This window comes from Manacus candei, unplaced genomic scaffold (genome assembly GCF_025592945.1).
Source record: "Manacus candei isolate 608988 ecotype Guabito, Panama unplaced genomic scaffold, ASM2559294v1 h1tg000015l, whole genome shotgun sequence".
NCBI classification, from domain to species: domain Eukaryota; kingdom Metazoa; phylum Chordata; class Aves; order Passeriformes; family Pipridae; genus Manacus; species Manacus candei.
In genome coordinates this window covers 11,789,386-11,812,586 of record NW_026138063.1, presented here as the reverse complement: position 1 = coordinate 11,812,586, position 23,201 = coordinate 11,789,386, and the positions used below count along the sequence as shown (strand labels likewise).

Sequence of the window (23,201 nt, the reverse complement as noted above, 5' to 3'; positions counted from 1 at the left end):
AGACACCTCTGTCCTGCTCTGCTTTCACATTACCCTTTAGATGAAGGGCATTTCTGCACACAGCTATCAGGGTTTAAAACTCCCCCTTTTTTGGAAGCCCAGGCTAATACCTGCCAACTGTTTAATACTTTTATGACCCACCAGTGTCTTTGAAAACCTGCTGTGTTAGCACTGGATTCCTCTGCTCTCAATGTTCCAAAATATGTCATGCAATGACTCTGTCCATGCTGCTTTTGACTGACAGCTGTTTGGGTGGTCAGGTCATCACTTCCATAATCTGACCATGCCCCTACATATGGCTGCCTTGCAAGCACATAATCTGCAGACTGTCTGGATGAGCTCAGTGCAAGAAGATAAATGTTCCCTAAACCGCAGGGCAGGCTCAGGATGGGTGGTGGCAGTGCACTGCAGAGGACAGGCTCTGGGCTTGCCTGGGACTGCATTTGCAGATTTCTTTCTAGCATGGACTGAATGGCTGGGGTGACTGGTTGGCCAGGCACCAGGTTGATGGCCAGGTGCCTTGTGCCTCATATAAGATTTAGGAAATTAACTCTTAATTCTCTGCCTTACACAGGGTGTTTGGCAAGAATAACTTTTTTTCTTAATCCTGCATAATCTCTTTCTCAATGGATCTTCTTTTGCAATGCTAAAGATGGTTTATACCCAAGAATAGCAATCTGAGGAATTCAGCTGACATGGACCAAAGTCCGAGAAGGAGAATGTGATGTTTAGAAAACATTAGCTAGGAATCTGAGCATTGAGATATCAGCAAACTGCTCTTCTCAGCTATATTTTATAATCTGGAAAGGAGTGAAAAGCATGAAACAGGATTTAAGATAAACTGTATTACTCTGAAATGAAGTGGAAAGGATATGTTTACATTTTACCAGAGTGAGAAATACTTGAACTTTTAGAGTTACATGTCTGATTACGCCCTGTGCACACATCAAGAGGCTAAAATAAGGCATATGATGCAGATGGTCTAGGAAGTAGATGACTTCATATTTGGACGCTATCCTATGTTATGCATAGGGAGGAGTGAAATGTATTCATCAGCTTAGAGGAGGAAACTAAAAGTCTCGCCACATTTCAGGATCTGCTATACGATGAAAACATGTCTAAATATGGTGCAGAGATAAGAGAAAGACTACTCAAAACATCAGGACAAATACTAAGGCATCGTCACAGTTCTTACTCAGACTAACTCCTAGTAAAGGCAAAAGACATCATTCTCTCAAACAGCAATTCAAATAAATTCTAGCTTTGTCCCATAACTGTTAAATCCTCCCTTCATCTACCAAACAACTCCCCTTTTGAAAGAAACGTGCAAAGTAAACTGTCTGCTTTTCATGGACTGCTGTTGGCATCTCTCGAAATTTTATTTTCAATCCAAAAAATTTATCAGTCCTGGTTAGGATAATAAACTTCTGCTAGTTTAACAGATAAATGCCATGCAATAAAATATATACATATTCTCTGTTCCTTCCTATCAGTGACATTGTGCACAGCCGTGAGAGCATTCTGACCTGATGAACTGAATTTGTTATTACTGTAAAGGCAACATTTGTAAAATGCAATGTGAAACAGATTTTGCAGGAGGTCAATTCCTTGAGTGTTGTATCATTAGTCAAGGACAAGACATGCTGTGATGCATCTTCTGTATCTCTGTACTGTTTCCAATACAGCATCAGTCATAAAGAATAGAAGTACCTGTAGGCAAAAAAGCAGTAAACATTACATTTTCCAATGTCAGAAATGCAAGGCTTGGAAAAACAGACTGTAAGGTGGTCTAGAAGAGATGAAAATGTTAGAAATACTTGTTTTCTTGTAGAGAGGTACTCAGTGGCAAATTAGGGCATTCCCTGTTATAAGAAGCCATAATTTCCTAAGCCACTCTTTCTGAGCCTACTAGTATGACTTGAGTACCTCCATGTAAATGAGAATGGGGGGGTTCTCTGAGCCTGCCCACACCTGGAATACTTTGGCTTACTTGCAGGAGCTGCTAACCCTTGGTGTTGCTGAGGCGGTTCACTCCAATCCGGTCAAGAGGAACTCCAAACCGTCTCTTGGGCAGCTCAAGCACTTTCCTGCATGGGGAAAAAAGAGCAAAGAAGGAGGGAAAAGAAATGGGAAAAGACACCTCATGAATAATCAAAATGTTACTACATGTTTGATTCCTCCATTCATCCCACTAACACCTTATTGTTCAGACAGAACTGTGACGCAGAAGCAGCCAAAGATGTGTTTAAAATTAAGATGCTGCACTTGTCTTACAAAATACTAGGCAGGAGTTGCAGCTGTTTTAGAGACTGTCTGAGCTTGATGCACTATCCCTGCTTTTACTTAGCAGCAAACAAATAACTTCACAAGTTAACTGCTGTTCATAAATGAAAGGCAATACGCTGCTTTTATAAAGGGGAATTGTTTCATACACTGCAGGTGACCCATTAGACTGGATCTTCAAAGTCTCCAGGGCCAGCTGGGGCTAAGATAAGCAAGGAGATAGAAAGTATTGCACAGTTACAAAGGGGACAAGTTAAAAAAGTCCTAGCAGGATTTTCTTATGGGGTCTCTGGCTATGTACTGTTCATCAAAATTGAATATTAGCAATCCTTTGAGGAGGTTGAAAATGGGAAGGTTTTGTTGGGTTTTTCTCTTCCATGTGGTAAGTTTCCTGACAATTTGATGAATGAGGGCATGAGGAAAGTGTGAAAGAATTTCTATGCAGAAATATTTTTCATGGTTCTTTTCATATACAATAAGTTTTCCCATCTTAATTCAGCATTTTTGGAGCATTTTTTCCACGAGCAGAAGTTTTATTTTAATTAACTGTGGAAATGGCAAGATTTCCTGCAGCTGAGAATAATATCAGCTTTTTCTTTAGAAATACTGCCAGTGAAATGCAGGTCCAAGAGAAGCCCTGGAAGATTAATTCTTTATCAGTCCTTTTTAAGGACTTGTTCTGTAAGTTGCCAGCTGCAAAGTAACTAGCAGGAGAGCATGCTCTGGTGCTCTGAAGTCTAGCTCTGTGTCAGCACTGCCATGCTCCCTCATACTGGGGCTTCAAAGCTCTGCACACCCCACCCAGAATTGTGTAGTCCATGCAGGCTCCTTTCCTCATACCTCTTGGGCATGGGCCGAAGCCCAGACCCATCATTCCAGCATCTGCAGCCCCACTGCCTCTTTTTTAGCTGCTTTTCAGATGGGGTCACAAAATGGGAATTGCTGGTGTATGTCGTATGTAGGGAGCACCACACTGGTTATGCTGGAGCAGCTACAGAACATCGCAAATGAAGGGGAGCCATTTGTATGGCCCTCCCTGTCCCTTCCTCAGGCACCAAAGTATCCAGCATTGTTACACTAAGCCCTATGAAAAGCAAAGGGAAGGGAAGCCAAGGGCTGATCCTCAGCCTCTTGCCTCAAGGATAACACTGTTTTCCCCCCAGGTGTAGGCACAAACTTATGGGGGGGCAGGAGGGAGATTTGGGCTGCCAGAGCCATACTGAGCCTGCCTGGATAAAAGGGGAATTAACTCCCCACATTGGAATTGGATTGCGGGGGTGAGGAGAGGGTGGTGTTTCTGCACCATTAGCTGTAACATTGTCATGCTCTGTACTTAGATAAGGAAATTGTGAAGTGATGCCTACGAGAAAGGCAGCGCAGCGGAGCGTCCCCTCTTGTGGCCACCCTGCGTCAGAGCAGCACAGCCACCGCTCCACCCTCCAAACCACGCTGGCCCTCTTTCATCACTTACTAGAGACAAAGTGACGTTTCCTCCTTAAAACAGCCTTGTCTAAGATTCCCAGAGCCTCTTTCTCTCCCTCTGCCTTTGGATCTTTTTACCTCTCCTGAAGATTTCCACCTTCCTGCATGCTTTTCCTATGCTTTTAAAGCATTACGTTGATGTTGATGTGCAAGACCAGGATCTGGGCTCTGGTGTAACCAGGGGGTGCCAGAACAATCTGTTAAGTGGACTTATATTTGATCTGCTCTTTTCCAAAAGTTTCTCTTGTATGCCAGGCACTAAACGCACTGACTCTATTGATTCAGGGGGCTCAATCTATTTATCAGCTTTCACTAATTTCCTGGTCTCTAAAGGTAACTGTCTCAGCTCATATAAAAATGAGCTGTTCTCTTCTGGGTGACGGAGTGCTCAGTCCTCTGTTTTACTCCTCCAAGTGCAGCAGCCTCTGCCTGTTTCCATCAAAAGGCAGAGCCTTACTACTGTTTCATAGCACCCACCTGATCTCTGTTCCATGCTGATGGCAGTACCAGTACAGTGATCAAGGCAGCTCAGATGGTTCTAATAAGTAACTCAATCCCAAACCTAAAAGCTAATCAGCTCCCCAAGGTGATAATCCCAATGCAAAACTGCAAACTGATGCTGGAAAAGGTGGAATTTTGTGCAGTGAGCATGAGCTCATTATTCAGAGACAAGCTGCTAGAAAGCACGGACAATTTTCACCACAATTTCTCTTTTTTGTGTGTGTTTGGTTTGGGTTTTTTCCTCTTGTATTGCACGTAGAATGAAAGAAGGTTTCCATCCAAAAAGCATGAGACAAACTGGGAATACCGTGTAACTTTGCAAAAAAGTACAGCAGCTTCAAAAATGACCTTCTATTTCTTCCCCTGAAAAGGGAAAATATGCTAAAAAGCAAACAAAGAGTGAGCTGATTTTGACCTCTTGAAGAGACATACGGAACAGAATAGTTCTACTCAAGGTTTTAAAAATTTCGTATTTCATCGCTTTTGGCTGCAGTCAAACAGTCCTAGTGGCAGACAGGGTGGATAAATGGAAAAACAGCAAGAAAATATTGCAAAACTTCACTTGAAAAAAATACTTATAATATTGACTGGCTCTCATGAATACTTTCCACTTCCAGATTAAGCTTTAAGCATGTTATTAAATACTTTGTGGCATTAGGGATTCCATCCAAAAGAAGATAGTTACCAGAAGAACAGAACAAGACAGCTAAGCTCTTTCAGATACAGCAAAGAGCCCTTTGAGCTTTGGCCCAAAGTCACTGTCTCTCCCCAGCTGTATTGAGCATCATTGCTTAGCCCTGTTATAAACATGCTTATCTTCACACACATGCCATGAAGGTGTTGATGTATTGATTAAACCCTTACTTATCCAAAGCTGATCGTGGTCTTGAAGCTTATTCTACTATCTGTGCCCATTTTCATGATGTGTTCTTCATGCTGCTATTTAAAACATGCACATCACTATACCTTCTTTCCACCCCAGCCTCAGGAGCACCTAGCCCTGCCCCTCAGGCATATTTTTGTTTTAAATAATCTCACAATCAAAAACATAGTTTTAAACTGAAGTTTAGTTCATATCAGTGGAAAGAAGTGTACTGAAAAATCATTCGTGAATGTTCTCTCGTAGCTGTACAGTATTGTAGGGATAAATGAACTAGTTCACATGTTATACAGCACAGCTGAAGGATTATGGACAGTGCAACCAGAATGGTTTCTGATCAGAGGCACCTCACAACTGACCAGCAAACCTGTTGGTGGCTAAAGCCAACCCATCAGTACCCAGAGCACCTATTAATAGAGCCTTCTACCAACTTTATCACTGGTAAGAGCATCTAAGAATTTACCTCTGTTTGCTTTTAGCATCCACAGAGGTTGAAGAAATTCTGTCAATTGGAGAGCCAAATCCTGGGAAGCTTCTTTTCTTCTTGGTCTCAGTCACCTCATTCTCCAGAGACACCAAGTCATCAAGAAGGAACAGTTTGTCTGCCAGGTTGGTGGCTGACTTCTCTTCACTGGCAATGGGAGGTGCTCCCATGCCCAGAGCAGCCGAAGGCTCCAAAGGCTGCAAAAGAAAGCAATAAAGTGTGCTGGCTGCTCAGGTTCCAGAAAAAACATCTCAACCAGTGTCACAGCAGCAGTCCTGCAGATACACTGGGACACTGAAATTCGGACCTTCTGTGAAATGTTGCCATTTTCCACTGAAAGGATTTTACCCTCAAAGTCTGGAAATTAATTCTTTTTATAGAATTGGACTTGCTTTCATTATTGCAAGAAATATCAAAATTTATTGCTTCACAAAGCCTATTTTTGCAGGTCATCCCACTATCCTTATCTCAGCACTGTGATTAGTATCCTTATAGCATGAGCTGAGTGGTTTAATACTTCTAAAAAATGCAATCACCATTACCCAACTCCAACATCTACCCTGATTTTTGTTTTTTAAATGAATGCTAATAAGTAGTAATGAAAACTTATACAGAATTTTCCATCCAAATATGACAAATTAATTAATAGTTATGCAAAACATATCCCAAAATAAACTTGCTCAGCACTGACATTTTAAGAATTTATGCAGTAACAGTACATGGGGAGGAGGAAAGGAAAGAACAGTATGTTGAGTGGACGCAACAGTTTGAACCTTAGTTACAACATTAGGCTTAACACCATTTCAAAACCAAACTCTACTTTGTTATCAGAATAGCTGAGAATATTGGGGTCTATCAAGAGAGAAATTAAACAAACCAAAGTTAAATATTTGCTTTACATATAACAGAAAAATACAGTGCAGCAGCTAGTCTGCAAAAGCAAGCTCAAATCATTCTCTCTTCAGATGAAATGTTTGCCTTCTTGCTCCACTTGATCTTCACAGAATTAGATAAAAAAAAAATTATAACTTATGCCTTGAAACAGGTTTTATTCTATTAGAAGCACACCACTATCTTTCTTATTCATACACAGTGGTTTTAGTGCAAATGTAAAGAAGATGTCACATGGGTGATGCAATGTGCCTGTCTACTGTGGTCCACACCATAGTTGAGTGGGGATGTTTCCCACCACTTGATGGGTGGCATAAGCAGTGATGGAGTGTATAAAACTGTGACCTTTATATGAGAAGGAGTACATGTCCACAATGATCACACAATTGATGTAGCACTGTTGATACTTTTGTAAAGGATCTCACATTGTCCTCTGACTCTACTTTTTATGAGCCTCAAGTACACAGAGCAAAACTTTCTGTTTTCTTTCAGGGTTATAAAACTTTTATATAAGCTTGCAACAATATAATGTCTTTAAAAAAGACTCAACTCTCCCTTTCGGTTAGTGGGGATACCTATCTAGAATAACACTTGAAACTAGAAGGTCAAAAATAGCCTCTGCTCTTGACTACTTTGCAGTCCCACTTACTTTGTCTTAAAAAGATATAATAGAATTGTAAGAAGTAAGGAGATAGCTAAAGCAGTCATCAGAAGTAGAAAAGAGTTTTCCTATGGTGAACCACTGAACCAAATACAACTTCAGAGATAAGCAGAGATGAGAGTGGGGTGCAGAGATACAATGGATTTATAAAGTTATGAACATCAATGAGGTGAATAAAGACTGGTAATTTTTTCCTCAAGAAGAAGAGCTCCTCAGTCCACCCAGTGAAGTCACCAGATGGTGGATTTAAAATAAATATAAGGAGTTACTTTTTAAACACAGCCTGTAGATGAAGGGGAATGCTTTGCCAAAGGACGTCATAGATACTGAGATTTTAAACTCTTTCAAAGACAAATTCTGGCCCATCAGCAGCTAAAACATGCCCTGGTCCAGTGCAAGGCTCTAGATCAAGAAGCGTCCAAAGACGTTCTGTTCTTATATTCTTTTCACAAAAATCTACCACTGATATAGACACAATACCAGGTCTCTGTGGCACCAGAACAGCAGCTGCTGCAGTGCTTTTGTATAGTCAGTAGTCAGGACATGCTTATGTGAAGACAGAGAGCAAGGTAGAAGGATCCAGCAGTATTCTTCAGTATGCATCTAATTTTAAACCTATATAAAGACCCTACAGCCAAACAGTGCTACTTTGACTAAACTTTTAGATACTTGATTTTTTTTTTTATGGCATTACATAAATATGTTTCCTGCCAAATCTGGCATATGTCAAGTTGACTAAAAATAGAGAATGCAGGAGAAGTATTTTCAGGTGCAACCCCTGCATGTCATCTTGGATGAAACATGAGACAACTCTCCCATTTCATCTACTGCTTTCCTTCTCAAGTTCAGGCAAGTGACTTGGCTCCTTCCCCCTCCTGGTCTATTCTGTCTCCTTTAATTTGTAACTTTTGTGCAGGTGATCTCCTCTCAGGGATCTCCTTATGGCTTCTGGAAGCTGCAGCCTTCTCATGCTATTATTTGTCTTTAAGAAGAATTACACTTCCCCTTCAGTGTTAGAGGAGTTTACATTCCCCCCTGCCATCACCTCCTTCCCCTCTTCAGGAAGTTCTCTATCCACTGGACAATGTTTTAATACACAGGAGATCCCATGGTGTTTCAGGAGAGGCTGTGAGAATTTGGATGGAACTTCATTCTGTCTGTCCTTCCAGAGCCATGCAATTTGCATCTTTCTTCACTGGGCTCCTCCTCTGCCCTTGCAGAGTCAATATTCTCCAACACTATTTAGATACTTTGGTGTCTTCCACACTCTGTGGCCAAAAACACCCAAGGGAGAGCAGTTACATGACAACCACCAGAAATATTCACCTACCTCTGGGGCTGCCTCGGCAAGGAGCACCGAGCTAGAGTGCCACCACAGCAGGGCAATCACAAGGGCCAAATGCACCACCACAAGCTGGAACTGCAGCATCTGCAAAGGAGAACAGTCTGCTAATGACTCCACAGCTATGTTCCCTCAGGAATCTTGCTCTAAAGGCCTTAAAGCAGTAAAAACAAAGGGAGACTCTCTTCCTGTGGCTGTTAATTTTTTTTTTAACCAACAGTCACTGCATAAACCCCAGCAACCAGATAGTGTCAGCTGAATGCTCTTCACCTTCCCATGAAGAATCAGCTCCCTCTTCTGCTCCTTTACAGCCCTGCAAATCTTTTGATTCCTTTCTGCACAGTAGGGCAGTCCTTGCAGCAGCAGCTGTGATGAATGCAAACTTGTGTTAGAACCAGGTGAACTAGATGCTCATTTGTAAGCAGGGAGACTTTGGCTGGTAGGTTGACCAGGTTGACCCTGACCTCCCCACATGCTGGAGAGGTGCTTAAAGCTGTGACAGCAATCACATACCTCTCCAGCAGCATTTTGAAAGCAAGGCTACATTTCACTAGTCCTCTAACATGACGTAAGGGTAGCCACAACTTCCAGGGGGATCCTGGAATAAAACTGTCCAGTTGACACACCTGGGAAAAGCTTGCATGCAAATACATTGCTCAGACTGGTGGTGTTCTGACCATGTGCTACAGCTGCAGAACTGCAGATGCCTACCAAGGAGGGACGAGTTTTGTGAGGGTCAGGATTGTGAAGCTCCTTGCTCCAGGATTGTCTTGGGCCATGGGTTTAGCCTATGTTGTTTAAGCCCTTGTTTGGATCTAGCTCTTAAAACCTGAAGTGCCTCCAGCTGACTCAGGTGGGAATATTTTAGCTGATGCTAATAAGAACTAGGCTGGAGCCTCTAGTGCCAAAAGCATCTGTTAATTTCCTGATTTCTCTGTCTCCAGGTCCTGCCCCAGAGTATAACTCAAATCTGATTCTGCCATTCTTTGCTGAATCTCCACTTGGCAAAAGCAGAAATGGAAAGGGTGTATAAATACATTTATATAATACATAATGGTTGTTTTATCCTTTGTGTAGAAAATTTCTCATTAGATCAGGCAGCAAACACATGGTAAAACACTGGTTTTTACTTTTTCCCCACACTACAAAAGAATAAAACCTCAAAAGCATTTGGAGTCCATTTTTAAAAAGATATAACACTTGCAGCAAACTCAAAACTCTGTTTCTCACTTAGCTTCTTCAAAACATTTTACACGTGCTTCTGTTATTTGGTTACCCTATTTTCTATATATATATATACTTATTTTTTTTAATGTGGTACATGAGGGATCAGCAGTTAGGAAGAAAGCTGATGATTACTGTGTAGGGGTGAGGCAGACTTAGTTCACTGGAATCAAAGGATAAAGTTGGAGTAGTAAATCAGGCAGTACCACTGTTTCTCAGTCTGATAGCAACAGCCACTGCTTGACATAAACACAAGGGTCTGACTGAGTGTTTCTAAAGCTGTGACCCTCTACAATGTATATTTTTGTATGTGGGTGTGCATTGAAATTTGAAGTAGCAGTCTACTACCTTCACAGGTAACCACATCCTGATTATTTGGATACAGAGACGTAAAAATAAATGGCAAGGTTAAAAACACATGTTTATTATGATTTAAGATCTATGCTGGTATTCATTCAACCCAAAGACCAAAGAGCTAAAAATAGCAACTGTTACACTAATCAAAATAAACACTAAGGCACCTGCAACACAAAAGACATTTGATTAACTGGTCAGAACTTGCCGCCAGTGAAATTAGAAGCAGGGGAAATTGTAAGGACTTAAAGCTTGGCTCTAGTTCCCATGGGAAGGAGCAGATAAGAGTCAGTGTCACTGACTGAAAAGGGAGCAAAAGTTCAGTCCAGCAACACCCTGTTTTACTGATTTTCATGCAGCAATGGGACCAAGGCAGGAGAAGGAAGCAGGGTTGTTGTAGGGGAGCAGTTTAGTTCCAGAAAAATATTTGCAAAACTAATGGTGCAATGAGGATTATGTAAATATAATTAAAATCATACTTTCTTCTGCCAGTTTGGGACTCAGCTTTCCACCTTCAGCCATGTCATAGGGCCTTAGTTGTTAAAAGCAGTTGTTAGTTTTTCTCCTTGAGCTCATTTGTTGTAATGGGGTAAGCAGAGCCCTCCTGCTGAAATGGGGCTTTCCCAGCCCTGCACTGGCTACTGCTTCACCCCCTCCAATTTTACCTTGATACATTCCAAGAGAGACCTTAAGTGAGGATTTACAGTATTTCTTACTGATTGAGAATAAGCAAAGCTCTGACAAGCCTTTGCAAGACATGCCCCTTACTATATGTACTGAATTTCCATCCTTCCAGAAAATTCTTCACCACTAATTTCACAGAGCTAGGTCAGGGGATTGGGGTATAATGCCATGTCTTTATTATCTCAGGGTCTGTTGTTATCTGACTGAAAATATGGTTTACCCTTCTCTAAATGTAATTGCAAGTCTGAAATTCAGACATATTTATGTGTCTTAGTGATACTTCAGCTTAAAATGTGTCAAAACTAAAATTCCTCATATAATTAGGTATCTTTGTTGCAGGTCCAATTAAAATAAAATTAAAGATAAAAGAGAGAACATTATTCTACCTTATCAAAGCAGGATAAACATACAAAACTTTTACTTAGGAATCTGTAGAGAGCCATTTTCCAAGAAAAGATCACAAGAAAGCAAAACACTTTACCAAACAGAAACTTATATTAAGTCTCCAACATCCAACCAAAGGACTTAAAGATGTTTTTCTTTTAAAGAAAAAAACAAAAACCAAAATGACATCCTGAAGATAAGTGGGCTGAACAAACTGCAGACAGAATGCAATTCATCACCAAGCTCCAAGCCCATTGCCTGTCAAAAATGGAAACAGCTATCATTGTTCTTACCCATTTGAACTATCATATTTCACATTACTGTGGAGATTACTCTGCAAGCATAAATTACAAGGGCCTTATTTTTCTTACTGGCCTGTTAGCAAGAGAACCGAGGCAAGACATCATGCCTTGCACTGTAATCTTTCACTTCAGCTGCCACTATATTGATGACAGTGCTCTGCTTGTTGCTGCAGCACCAACACAGGATGTGTCCGAGCTCACCTACAAACCAGGACTTTGCTCCTCCAATGAGCACCTTGTGGCTGAGCAGAGAATCCCTTGAGGTTTGGTCCTGGATGCTCCCAAACTGATCTGATGCAAAGCCAAGGCATGACTGTCCCATAGGCACTGGGAAGCTCCTGGCAATGCCTTTTAGGCCTCCAGTCCTTCTGTTATATGAACACTGGACTAGTACTGGTAAACCTCTATCAGCTGTTAGTCGTGAATGTAGATTCCATCCAGCTGGGGGAATCACAGCTGTGTCTCCAAGCCAGTTACTGGGGTATTTTGTTGCTGCTCTAGTGCCACAAAATAGAATATTGACTGCTGCTACCTATCTTAATCAAATGTACCACTGAATACTAACATTAGCCTCATTAGCCTCAGCGTGCATACTGACAGCAATACGCCTTGTCCAAAAAAATTAAGATGGATGATTATCTTACCAAAAGAACAACTTAAATGTGGTTTGTGTGAAGCTCTAAGAATAAGTCTACTAGTGCTGGAACAAATTTGCATTACTTTTGGAAGTTGTAGGGCAAATCCTCTGATCGTATATATTATCACAAAGCCAAAAATGTGCCCACATCAGCAGTTCTAGTGATTTCAGAAACTGCTAAGGGCCCCTGTGTATCTCAGGTGCAATTTCATAGTCATGTAAATGTCAAGGAAAAGGCAGAAAAATCAAAACAAATCCCATCCTCAGGAAAAAAAAAAAAGCGGAGCCCAAAACTAGGTTAGAGTGGTGGTTTTGTTGTCATTCCACAGATGAGATATGGAACACTCCTCACATACCTCTTTCTAAAAGATACTGAAGCAAGACATTGAAGCATGGGACTTGCATGGCAAAATGAAATGTAAGCTGCCAGTGTCAGGCCCTTATGTTATTAATAATGTGTTTCCTGGGGTAGGTGTAGATTTTTAAACAATGCCATATATTTTATTAGCTATATGGCAAAGACACTGTTACAATGTAATTTCCCTTCAATTTCAGTTTCCTGACTGTGTAGATAAATAGATGCAGGTAGGTTTCATCTGATGGAACCAGAGAGAATTTAAAATTCATTAACTTATGCAAGAGGTGCATGACTAGTTATTTTGAGATAAGGCCTAGGTATTTTTGTGTCCCAAATGAAAATTCTGGTCACACAGTATTTCAAGGCCAAGGATGTTCCATTTTCTGAAAATGAAGTTCCTTAAAGGTTTCTCAAGAAGGCACTCAAAATTACTCATTGATTTTCATAGCCTTCATTTTAATAACTGCATTCCCTGTAACATGATTTCTAGTGTTGGGTTCTGACATGTTTTTATATCACCACTATAGTCACCTTTGCCTGTTTGATAGCTGTGCTTTTGCTCGGAGGATGCTCAAGCACACAGCTGTTCCTACCATTTGTATTCTGATAAAACAGATTCAGTCATGGCTTAGTCCCTGCAGGGCTTGACTGGACTCTGCACTGACCCTGCCCACACAAGATGCAATGTTTGTGGGAGCAGCACACGCATCACACGGCTCATGTGGAGAAAGGATGGAGAGGTGCCCCTCTAATTTCCATGTGGAGTTCAAGAAGTGTCTAAATGAATAGAGCCATGTAAGGGTACCTTTGCTTAACAGACACAGGCAGGATTCAGGAAAATTTAATTGACAAAGGTGGGCAAACACTTGTGGAAGACCCGTCAGTCATGGTACTCATGTCTCCCTGTGGATAAAGGGCATGAAACCAAATGGCCATAAAGAAGGGAGGAGGACACTTCTCTTTAGAATGGGCAGAAAGGACACAAGCTGGACATCTTTCTAAGCTGAGTACACTGTGCAGTAAATCAATTTCTAGCAACAGATTTTAGAAATTAAAAACCCAAAATTCACATAAATACCATAAAAGTAGGAGACCATGACACAGGACACAAACAGAAGTGGTAAAGCCCATCTAGAAGCTGAGGGACTATTAAATAAGAAGGATGCTATGCAGAGTAAGAAAATACCTCTTAGTGGGAAAAACCTATTTGCACCTTTCCTCAGTAAGATAATTGAGTGAGCTGCAGTATTCCTGGTATGTACAATGGAAACCAAATTAGGCTATTCTTCATTGCCAACAAAGTTTCAACCCTATGCTATTTATACATGCCAGCTTTTCTTAACATTTCTAACTTGACATTCAGCTTTCTTCCTTCATCTTTAGCACAAGAACCCACAACTATTCATTGTTAGAGTGCCATCTTCAGCATTTAAAGCAAAAATAAGAAAGCTTTCTATCAATAAAAATCAAGAAATAGAAAGTGTTTTCCTATATTAGAAAAATTATCTTCTTTCCTAACAGTATTGAAATGATAAGAAGAAGTTCATCACACCTAATATAAAGAGTGTATTAGCAAAATATGTTATCAATATAATAACAGACTATTTAATGTCTGGTAAAAAAATATCCTTCAAGATAAGCTCTTAAAAGAAAAGTATGGCACTGGAACACTTAATGAGATTAAAACACTCACGCTGATTTACTAGACAAACAAATTCTGATCAAGGGTGCTATCTGAAGAAAAAAGTCTCAGGGAATATGCATTACAAATGAAAATTAGAGAGTAACCTGTTTCTCTGAGTTGACTAAGAAGAATAGCTGCAATCACTTGCAAACTTTGCCAGGGTATATCAATAGAGCTCTCACAACTGTTGTATTGTTCAATTTTTTTAATTTGCTGTGTAAGAAGCCAGAAGACACACATTTCTCATTCATTCAACGAGTGAAAACAAAGCCCTCATCTGCTGAAATCAGTGTGGCAGGTATTTATAAATGCTGAAGAACACTTGGTCCAACCAGATGTATTTTGCAGTTTTCCCATAATTTACACCATAGATCTGCTTGGTTTGAGCTAAGAATTTTTGCCTGTTTTTCCTCATGATGTTCAAAGTATTTTGCAAGGCAAGTAAGTTCAGTTGCATTTTGAGTAGAGGTGAGCAGAGACAGATAAATGCAATAGTGGGCTTCCTGAGTGAATCAGTGGGCAGGGGCACAAAACGTCCTCTCAGCTCCTCAGCTTTCAGTGCAATCCCTGTGAGAGGGCAATAATTTCAAACTGAAAAAGCAAGTAAGGAAAGCTAAAGGCTTGTGCTTCAAAAAGTAGTGTATTCTGAACTTTACTGTAGCCTCTGGACATCTAAACCAACTGGTATTTGCATGTATTTACTTGTGCAACTTCAGCGTGGGAGGAAAAAAACCCCACTGTAATAGTTTTGAACTCAGAATGGAGAAATCACAATGACTATCACAGAAGCAGAGTCTGCCTTCATTTACAGTGGTAGAAAGCTGAAATAGTCAGATCACTGGATAATGATAATTACTCTGTTAGTGTAGGAATGTTTTTGCAGTTACACTATTTTTGTTGGAATGCAGCAGAATCTGGATCAACGTTTATCTAGTATGGGATATAATAAAACTCTTTAGCAGATTCATAAATTAAGGACTTTTCCTGAATAATTTATCTCCTGTTTTACAATATATTACATGCAGCAAACTTGTCAACCACATACAATATTTAGTAATGTGAAAGGATTGTTCTGTCATAGCTCTTCATCTTATTTGACAGTAACATATACAAAGGAAAATCCATAACAATAAACAGACAGCAGTTTACTGTAAAGCAAGCAAGAGCATGAAAGTAACTAGTCACTGCTGTAAGATGCACTGACACATTCTGTTTGAGTACTGGCTGATTAACTAAGTTCCCACTGAATATTATTAGTTCTGTTTTATTACAAGAAATACTAGGTGATAGGCACCTTATTATCTTAATCCCAAACTGGAAAAAGTAGCTGTGCTTTTCCCACCAGGCATGGGCATCTTTGTACCTTGTGCATGTCTGTTAAGACAAAAAATGTGAAAAAAAAATTAAGAGGAAGAAAGCACAGAAGGGAAGAAAGCTTCTGTAAACAGAGTAGAAGACAAAAAACATCCCAAACACATCTCTGTCCTTACTCCTCTTACCTTGCATTGGATGCAAGCAATTCCAACCTTAATGGTCCTGCGATGTTCTTCCCTCTTATCCCTAATGTTCAGCTTTCTTTCAGAGTTTTTATAGTCTCTGCTGTAGTCTACAAACTCCAATCCCTGCCTTTGCTTTCTCTTACATCACTTCTAAAGATTTTCCACTGATCCTTGCCCTAAACCTTTCCCTGTCCTGTACTCTCACACACATACTTGCCTCACATTCGTTATATTTTTTGCTGTGACCAAGATGATTAGATTATAATTAAAGGTCTAGTGTTTTGTTTTGGAATTTTTTTCCTTTTTTTTTTTTTTTATTTCAAGATTCAGATAGCCACGGGAGTAGAAAGATTTTTAGCAGCATCACCATTCCTCTGAACTCTCACTTTTGTAAACTGCAGCACAGAAGCCTGATGTCCTGACTATTACTTTTTCTTTTGCCTTTTTCTTTTTAATTTTATTTCTTGAGGACATCAGAGGGCCTGCATTAACTTCAGGAAGAAATTAGTGTGTTTTTAGTAGAGCAATACTATTGTAAAGTAAGCATTAGAAAAGGAGTGTGTTTTGGAAACACAATTACAAGGACTTAAGTCTTTCAGATGCTTCATTTCAGTTATTGAAATGTAAAGCGTGAGCTATGAAGATGCCTATCTTTCCTAGGCAGTACAAGAGGACATATTTTTTTCTCTGTTTGCCTCACTAGAGTAAGTCTGTATTCTTTTTTTCCCCTTTTTAAAATCTGAGTTTTTAATTGATTCACGCAGCACCTGGAGATCTGTTTTGGGGTTTAAAATTCTAACATATGCAGACTCATTAAGAGTTAATTCATAGTACCTTTATTCCCCAAATAGATAGTACTTTCAAAATAGCTTTTACTCTGACTTGCCAAAAGCTCTTCCTACAAGCAATGGACAGTAAAGGGAAATTTCAAATGCAGCTTTGGAATATGCGGGAAAAAAAATGCCAACGAGGGAGCAAAAGCTTTGATTTCATCATCTGTCTTGATCACAGTGATTAGAGAAAAATGAGAGTTTAGTCATATTGAGGCAAAGCAAGTACTTCCATTCCATCCCTGGAAGTGTCCAAGGCCAGGCTGGATGGGGTTCTGGGTAACCTGGTCTAATGGAAGGTGTCCCTACCCATGGCAGGGGGGCTGGAAGGAGATGATCTTTAATGTCCCTTCCAACCCAAAGCCTTCTGTGTTTCATTACAGGCAGATATGGGAATATGGCCTAGAGTAGAGCTGCAGAAATGTTTTTGCCACATGAGCACCCACACCAGTGTCAGGCTGGAGCAAGCAGCTCCAGCAGGTTGAGACTTTTCCACTGCAGGGAGTAACAGAGCAGTGGTTACTTCCAGTGGCAGCTGCAGAAGTCCAAACTGGCTCTGTGGATGCCAGAGCAGCAGCAGGATCAAAAGAAGAGAGCCAAACAACACCAGGCTGCTGAAACACAGCTAAAAACGGTGCTGCAGGAAGAGAACTGGACCATGGTCTGTTTTATAGTGGTACCTGCATTTAGATGGTGCTTATGGCTGGAAGTCCAAGGACACAACAGTACTCGACTGATGTGTATAAAACAAGTGAGCAGGATCTCAGGGCAAAAGAAAAGAAAAAAAAAGAAAAAGGGAACCAGGATCTAACCACCAGGTATTATTAGATTTATGGGGTACCTTAGTTACATATACCCATGAGGTGCTGATGACCAGTTACTGCAGTTCTAGGCACTGTTTCTTCTTGTTTTTTAATGCTGTAAAGACACATGGTGGCACTCACCAGCACTTACTCCTCTTGGGAGTTTTTACAGGTCCTAACTTCAGCTCTTTAAGCAGGATCTCTGTAGGACTCCATTCTGTCACCATGTTTGGGGCTGGTAGGAGACACGGGCTGTGCCACTGTGAGTAAGCTGACAACAGACAACTGAGTGCTGGTAGCTGAGGCATTTCAGTATTTCACAATACAAGGTGAAGTCTGGAGTCTCAGCCATCTAGAACTTAGCACCTCACAAGACTGAGTGGGAGAGTGGGCTGCAGAAAAAGCAGGAGAAGAAATGTAGCCATATTGTCATCTCCCATGGCTCCAAGCGGACGTCTAAGACCTGACATTAAAATTTTCTTTTATGCTGTCTTCTGATCAGCAATGCTATAGCAAAGCTCCAGCCACCTTTGTTCCACCTTTTGGACCTACTGTGAGGCTGAGGTTCTTCCTTTTAGATAAGCATTACCCACTACTACCATTATTTCAAAAATTTGTCACTGTATTATTCCTACAAAATCTAAGAGATTTCAGAAGTGGTTGCTGATACACACAACTATCATCAGCTTTGACTGCAGGTACGAAAACTCTGATCTGGGTAATTAGTCATCTTCATGGGCTGCTACTGGGACATATGTTACCAGCAAACAAAACAAAAGAAGAAATACTACTAATAAAAAAGAATAGTGTGTTAGAATATTAACATTTAATTTCCTGCTCTAAATTGACTTAGAGTTAGCAACAACTTACAGATACCTTTTTGACAGCTTCTAGTGAAGACTGCCAAGGAAGCCTCCCAGACAATGAAAAAGGTATATGGTGGTTACTATGCTGGCAGAGCATCCAAGGAACAGATATCCTCAACACTACTGTGGTTTAATTATAGTTACAGAATAATTAAGTTAGGGCAGCCAAACATTTGGAAGAAACAATTATTGTCTTAACCATGAATGAATAAACAAACATAATTTGATTTTTCTCAACAATGAAAAAAAAAAGAAAGAAAATTGGAGAAGGTAAGGACACAAGACATGAAGCTCTATTTGTTACCATCCAGGAGAAGGATAAACTTGCCTCCCTACTACCCTCCTGGTCTCACAGGTAATTTCTGTAAATCTTTCAACACTAGTTTGTACATCAGTTGAGCTGGCTCAGTGTTTTTCTTAAGAAGACAAGTTCTGATTCAGAGAGCAGGAGGTAGGAAGGGTTCACTCGTGTAAGTGTTGAGCAATTTTGTTCTTCATCCCCCTTGTCTGTGGAAACTATATTTGAGGTTGTCAGACCTTGCCTTTAAAGTCTTAGGAATTGCACATGAATACACATGCTTGCTAGTTTTGCACTTTCAATCTTTTCCTTCTCCCACTGAAACATGTAGCAGTTCCATTACATCCCTGTGGTCTAAATCACAGAAGTTTCCTCGATGTGTCACTAATTTTTGCCATGGGAACTCGACCTTCCAGCCTCTTCAAATTGTGTAACCCTTTCCATTGACCACTGATTCTTCACACAACATCACTCATTTGTCACTTATAAATCAACATGAACTGTGCAGGGTCCAGCAGGTGCTATGGCCAAAGCACTAGACCTGTCCTTAGGAATTTTTGATTGAACGGGCATGGAGTAAAGACTTATGACTTGAGACATTCTGATTGCTGGGATATGAGCACTAAACAGTGAGTGTGTCATCAGAAATAGTCCATTTCTGGCTTTAGCATGGGAAATAAACACCACATTGAAGTTAGAAAAAGTAGACATTTCTTCCAGTTTTGAAAGGTTTTCCCCAAAATTCTAAGAAATAATCTAAGAGCTTTTTTTTATTTTCAAATAAAAAACTATACTTTTTAAAATAAAGAGCTGATCTCCACAAGTCAGGTGCTCAGCTGATACTGATTCAAATGGCTCTGAGATAAACAACTGAGATATTCCAAATTATGGTGGTTTCAATTTATTTTTGTTTCTTGAGACAATGAACTCTTCAGATAAAATTTGCCCAATTCTGACACCAGTGTAAAAGGAGACTATCATTCCACCATATTAATCAACATCCAGCATTTTATAGCCACATCACTGGTACAGGAAGAACAGCCAACATTACTTTTGTTCCATTTACGTGCATACCTTGTCTAGAGAAGGGGAAACATTTTAAAATAACCACTGCAGATTTTCTGTCAACACAGAAGAGAGAAATTCAGAAACCATGATTCCCACCTATTTGCATGTAGATATACAGAGTGAGACAGCAGATGACTCACTGTAAGACAAACTATGGAAAAGAGACCCTGTATTAACAATTTGCATGCATGTTTGTCAGTAGAAGGTACATTCTACCTTGGAAGGAAAAACTATGTTAAGACAGTTATTTTTAAATCTGCAAGCTATCAAAGTAGGTTTTGCTATGTCACTTCCATTTAAGATGACTCCTTGCAGCTAGGTAGATTCAGAGAAACAAAACCCACAAAGTGAAGGTAGCATATAACACTGAAGACAGTAACATTCTTCAGGAATGTTAAGCTTCCAAATCACAGTTTCTATATATGTACTTTTTAAAAGTCCTTTGTGCTGGAATTATGTGCTTGTGATAGGTGCTGTGTCATGACATATGAATCCATGAAAAGCTCTCACAAAACGAAGCAAAAGTCCCAAAAAGGACAGTCTGTTGAAATGCAAGCTTTTCCCATAGCAGGCGTGCTATGATGCAGAAGGATGTGTTTGGAAATAAAAGACAGTTTATCTCTGGTGCCCATGCCACTGGCTCCCAGCCCAAGATGGACGTGAAGAATGAAGAAAGGCTACAGGACCTTTTGTGCTACAGACACAATGGCCCACGAGCTAATGGACAAGAGGTAACAAAAACATATACAGATGTCTCAAAGTACCAAGCAAATGGTAATAATTCTGAGCCAATATCAGCCTGACACTAACTCAACTGGCAACACAGAAATGAAAATGAGTAGACTATGTTTCCATCCCCTCTAGCTATGCTCCTTGGAATCAGTGTTAAATACAAAGATAAACTGGGAACCAGCCCCACATTTCTGTGCTAAGAGGGAAGAAGAGTGGGAGCGGTGCTGATGTTTTCACGCTGTCTCCCTTGTCAAAGATGTGCGTGCCGATGTCACCTGTCACTGAAGTAAACTCTCTGTGGCCCATGAACCCTCGTGGCACAGTACACAAAGCACAGAGCAGCAGAGTGGGCACCTTGGCTGCAGAGCACACAATTCAGCTCCAGAGCCAAGTACAGATGTGGCCATGTAGCACAGCACTGAATGTGTAGCAGCAGCTCAAATCCAGACATGCTCTCAAGAAGAAAACAACACATCTGCCCTGAAACTCTGTCCTCACCTCACACTTTTTTTCCACACAACTGTCCACTATTTTCTGTGCAGGGCTGAGAAGTACAGCAGAATTTGGTTTATTTGCATCAGGAGAAAATATACAGAAGAATTAAAGAAAGCAGGTAGTAAGCAAAATGATAACAGTCTGGGGGAAATGAGTGATATTCTTCAGTCAGATCAAGAGGTATGGAAGCTGGGCAGTGCCACACCACTCACAACATCACAGGATGCTGCAGGAAATCTCTCTGCCAGTTTCTTACCTGGCATGCAGGTAAAGGAAGATGAAGTCACAAGAAAGGAGGGGCTGGGAAACTGTTTCTCCCTGGAAAAAAAATCCAGCACCAAATTATGTTAATCAGGAAGGTTCTGTTCCTTCATTCCTGGTAAGGTCATCCCTGGGATGGTGGCTTGCACAGCAGCACCGTTCTGTGCTGGAAGCCAAACAGAACAAGCTGTTAGTGTAAACCTGGGACTTCAGAGAAATTTGTGCTGGCTGATTTGATTTGCTTCCCTGTTTTGCTCTGGTTTAAATGTACTTTTGGATCGGTTCCTTCAAGGGACAGCAGAAGCCAAAGCTGTTATGGAAATGAAGGTCTCTGTTTTTTCTGAGAGTTAAAGATCTCATAACAGTTTGTAAATTCATCCTAATGCTTGAGCCAAATCCTGGTACATTACTTGTCCACTTCAACTCCTCTATCACTTCAACTGGACACACACCTGTCTCTGCAAGACTCTGCACCTTTCTGCAGTGACGCTGCAATTTGCTAAACAGCTGCAGCATCGCAGCTGGATTCATCCAAGATAATCCAGTAATCATCCTGAATTACAGCACGAACATTAATCAGTCAATCATCGCCCTCTAGAGGTGGCCACACTGTGCGTGGAGCTGATTTGGGTTTGCTGCAAGTGAGCCATGACGGCCTGAGTGCTTCTGTTTGCAGCAGGAGGAAGGTGTTTGCTGGTTCGAGTGGATCCATGTACTGTTACAGGTTCAAAGGACTGACAGCTGATTTCCAGCTCCACCACTGTTCCTTTCCTCTCTTACCTGGGAGGTCACCTATCTTGCAGCATTTTGGGTTCATGCAGTCTGTAGCCGTGATACTGCAGAGAGGAGTGGAACATGCAGAGTGACAGATAATGGTATGACACAGCTATAATAGAAAGCAGTAGAAAAACCCCCAGACTAAACTGTTTTTGTTACAACTTGTTTTTTTCACAAGCAATGTGCATAAACTAAACCAGTTGCACAACTGCATGAATTGATTGTCACCACACAAACTGGATGTGCTGGTATGAGAAAAGCATCAAGCCTTATGTGCAACTACACACTCTCTTTTCTTTCCCTTGATGGGAACAGATAAGAAGTTTTAAAGGGAAGAATATGAAGAGTGATGAATAGTAGGTAACCTGCCACATAATCAAGTGATGAATATACTGTTTCTGGTGTGCAAAGACCTTGTTTGAACAGGTATTTATTTAAGGAGAAACTGTTCTGTACAGAGACTTAGCACAAGATCCTGGAGGCAGGAACAGCACATGGCCAGGTTTCCCCAGACACGTCCTTCCTCTTTTTTCCAGCTGGAAATTCTGTCTAGGTTGAATTTAGCAATTTTTCACATTTTCTTCTGGCAGGCTGGCTAGATGTGGTGGCTTGCCTGCATATGGAGGGATTCTCCAGGTATCCATACATATGCATACAGACCATCTGTGCGTGAGCAGCCCCATACCTGAACATATACTTCTGTTGGCAAAATTTAATCAAAATAGAGGAGATGCCCAGGATCCTGGTAACCATTTCGTTTCAGACATTACTCTAGGATTCAGGAGAGCTGTGTTCTGTTACGGAATCACAGCATGGTGGAGCTCTGAAGACTAACTAGTGTAACACCCCTCCTCAAAGCAGGGTCAACTAAAGCAACTTTGTCAGGGCTTTGAATACCTCCAAGGTTGGAGACTCCACAACCTCTCTAGGCAGCCTGTTCACTCTTCAGTCACTACCATGGCTAAAAAAAAAAAAAAAAAAAATCAAAAAAAATCTGATGTTTAAATGTAATTCCCTGTATTCAGTTTGTGCTCATTGCCTCTCATACTTCCACTGCACACCACTGAAAAGACTCTGGCTCTGTCTTTCACTCCCCCATCGGGTGTTTATATGCTACTGACCTCTCTTATAAAACACTTTCAAACTTTGGTTATTTGAGGTAGGTGTCATTTCATTTGTCCTTCATAGGTAAATATTATCCTGTCACCATGTGGCTGCTTATATTACAATATTCACTTCCGTGTGGGCTTTTATGCTGCCCAGGTGTCTCAGATTTGGTTTAATTTATCCTTTCTTTAAGAGCTTACACACACATTATTCTACTACACTACAGGTCTAGAGACTGAGACAGAATACTGAGCACTGTATAATATCCTATGGCCAGGGGCTATAAAGTTCTGTGACATGAAAAATGCCCTTTC

At 40.7% G+C, this 23,201-nt stretch overlaps 1 protein-coding gene across 1 annotated transcript; it reads right to left on the bottom strand.

Annotated features, from left to right (window-relative positions):
* Positions 1–857: 857 nt before the first annotated feature.
* Positions 858–15,700, bottom strand: OSTN (osteocrin). Its single transcript, XM_051782179.1, has 5 exons — positions 15,651–15,700; positions 8,513–8,611; positions 5,610–5,827; positions 1,991–2,087; positions 858–1,710 (listed from the first exon to the last, which is right to left on the bottom strand). Exons 2-4 carry the CDS (start codon positions 8,609–8,611, stop codon positions 2,003–2,005), a joined length of 402 nt encoding a protein of 133 aa, XP_051638139.1. The 5' UTR covers positions 15,651–15,700; the 3' UTR covers positions 858–1,710; positions 1,991–2,002.
* Positions 15,701–23,201: the final 7,501 nt, after the last annotated feature.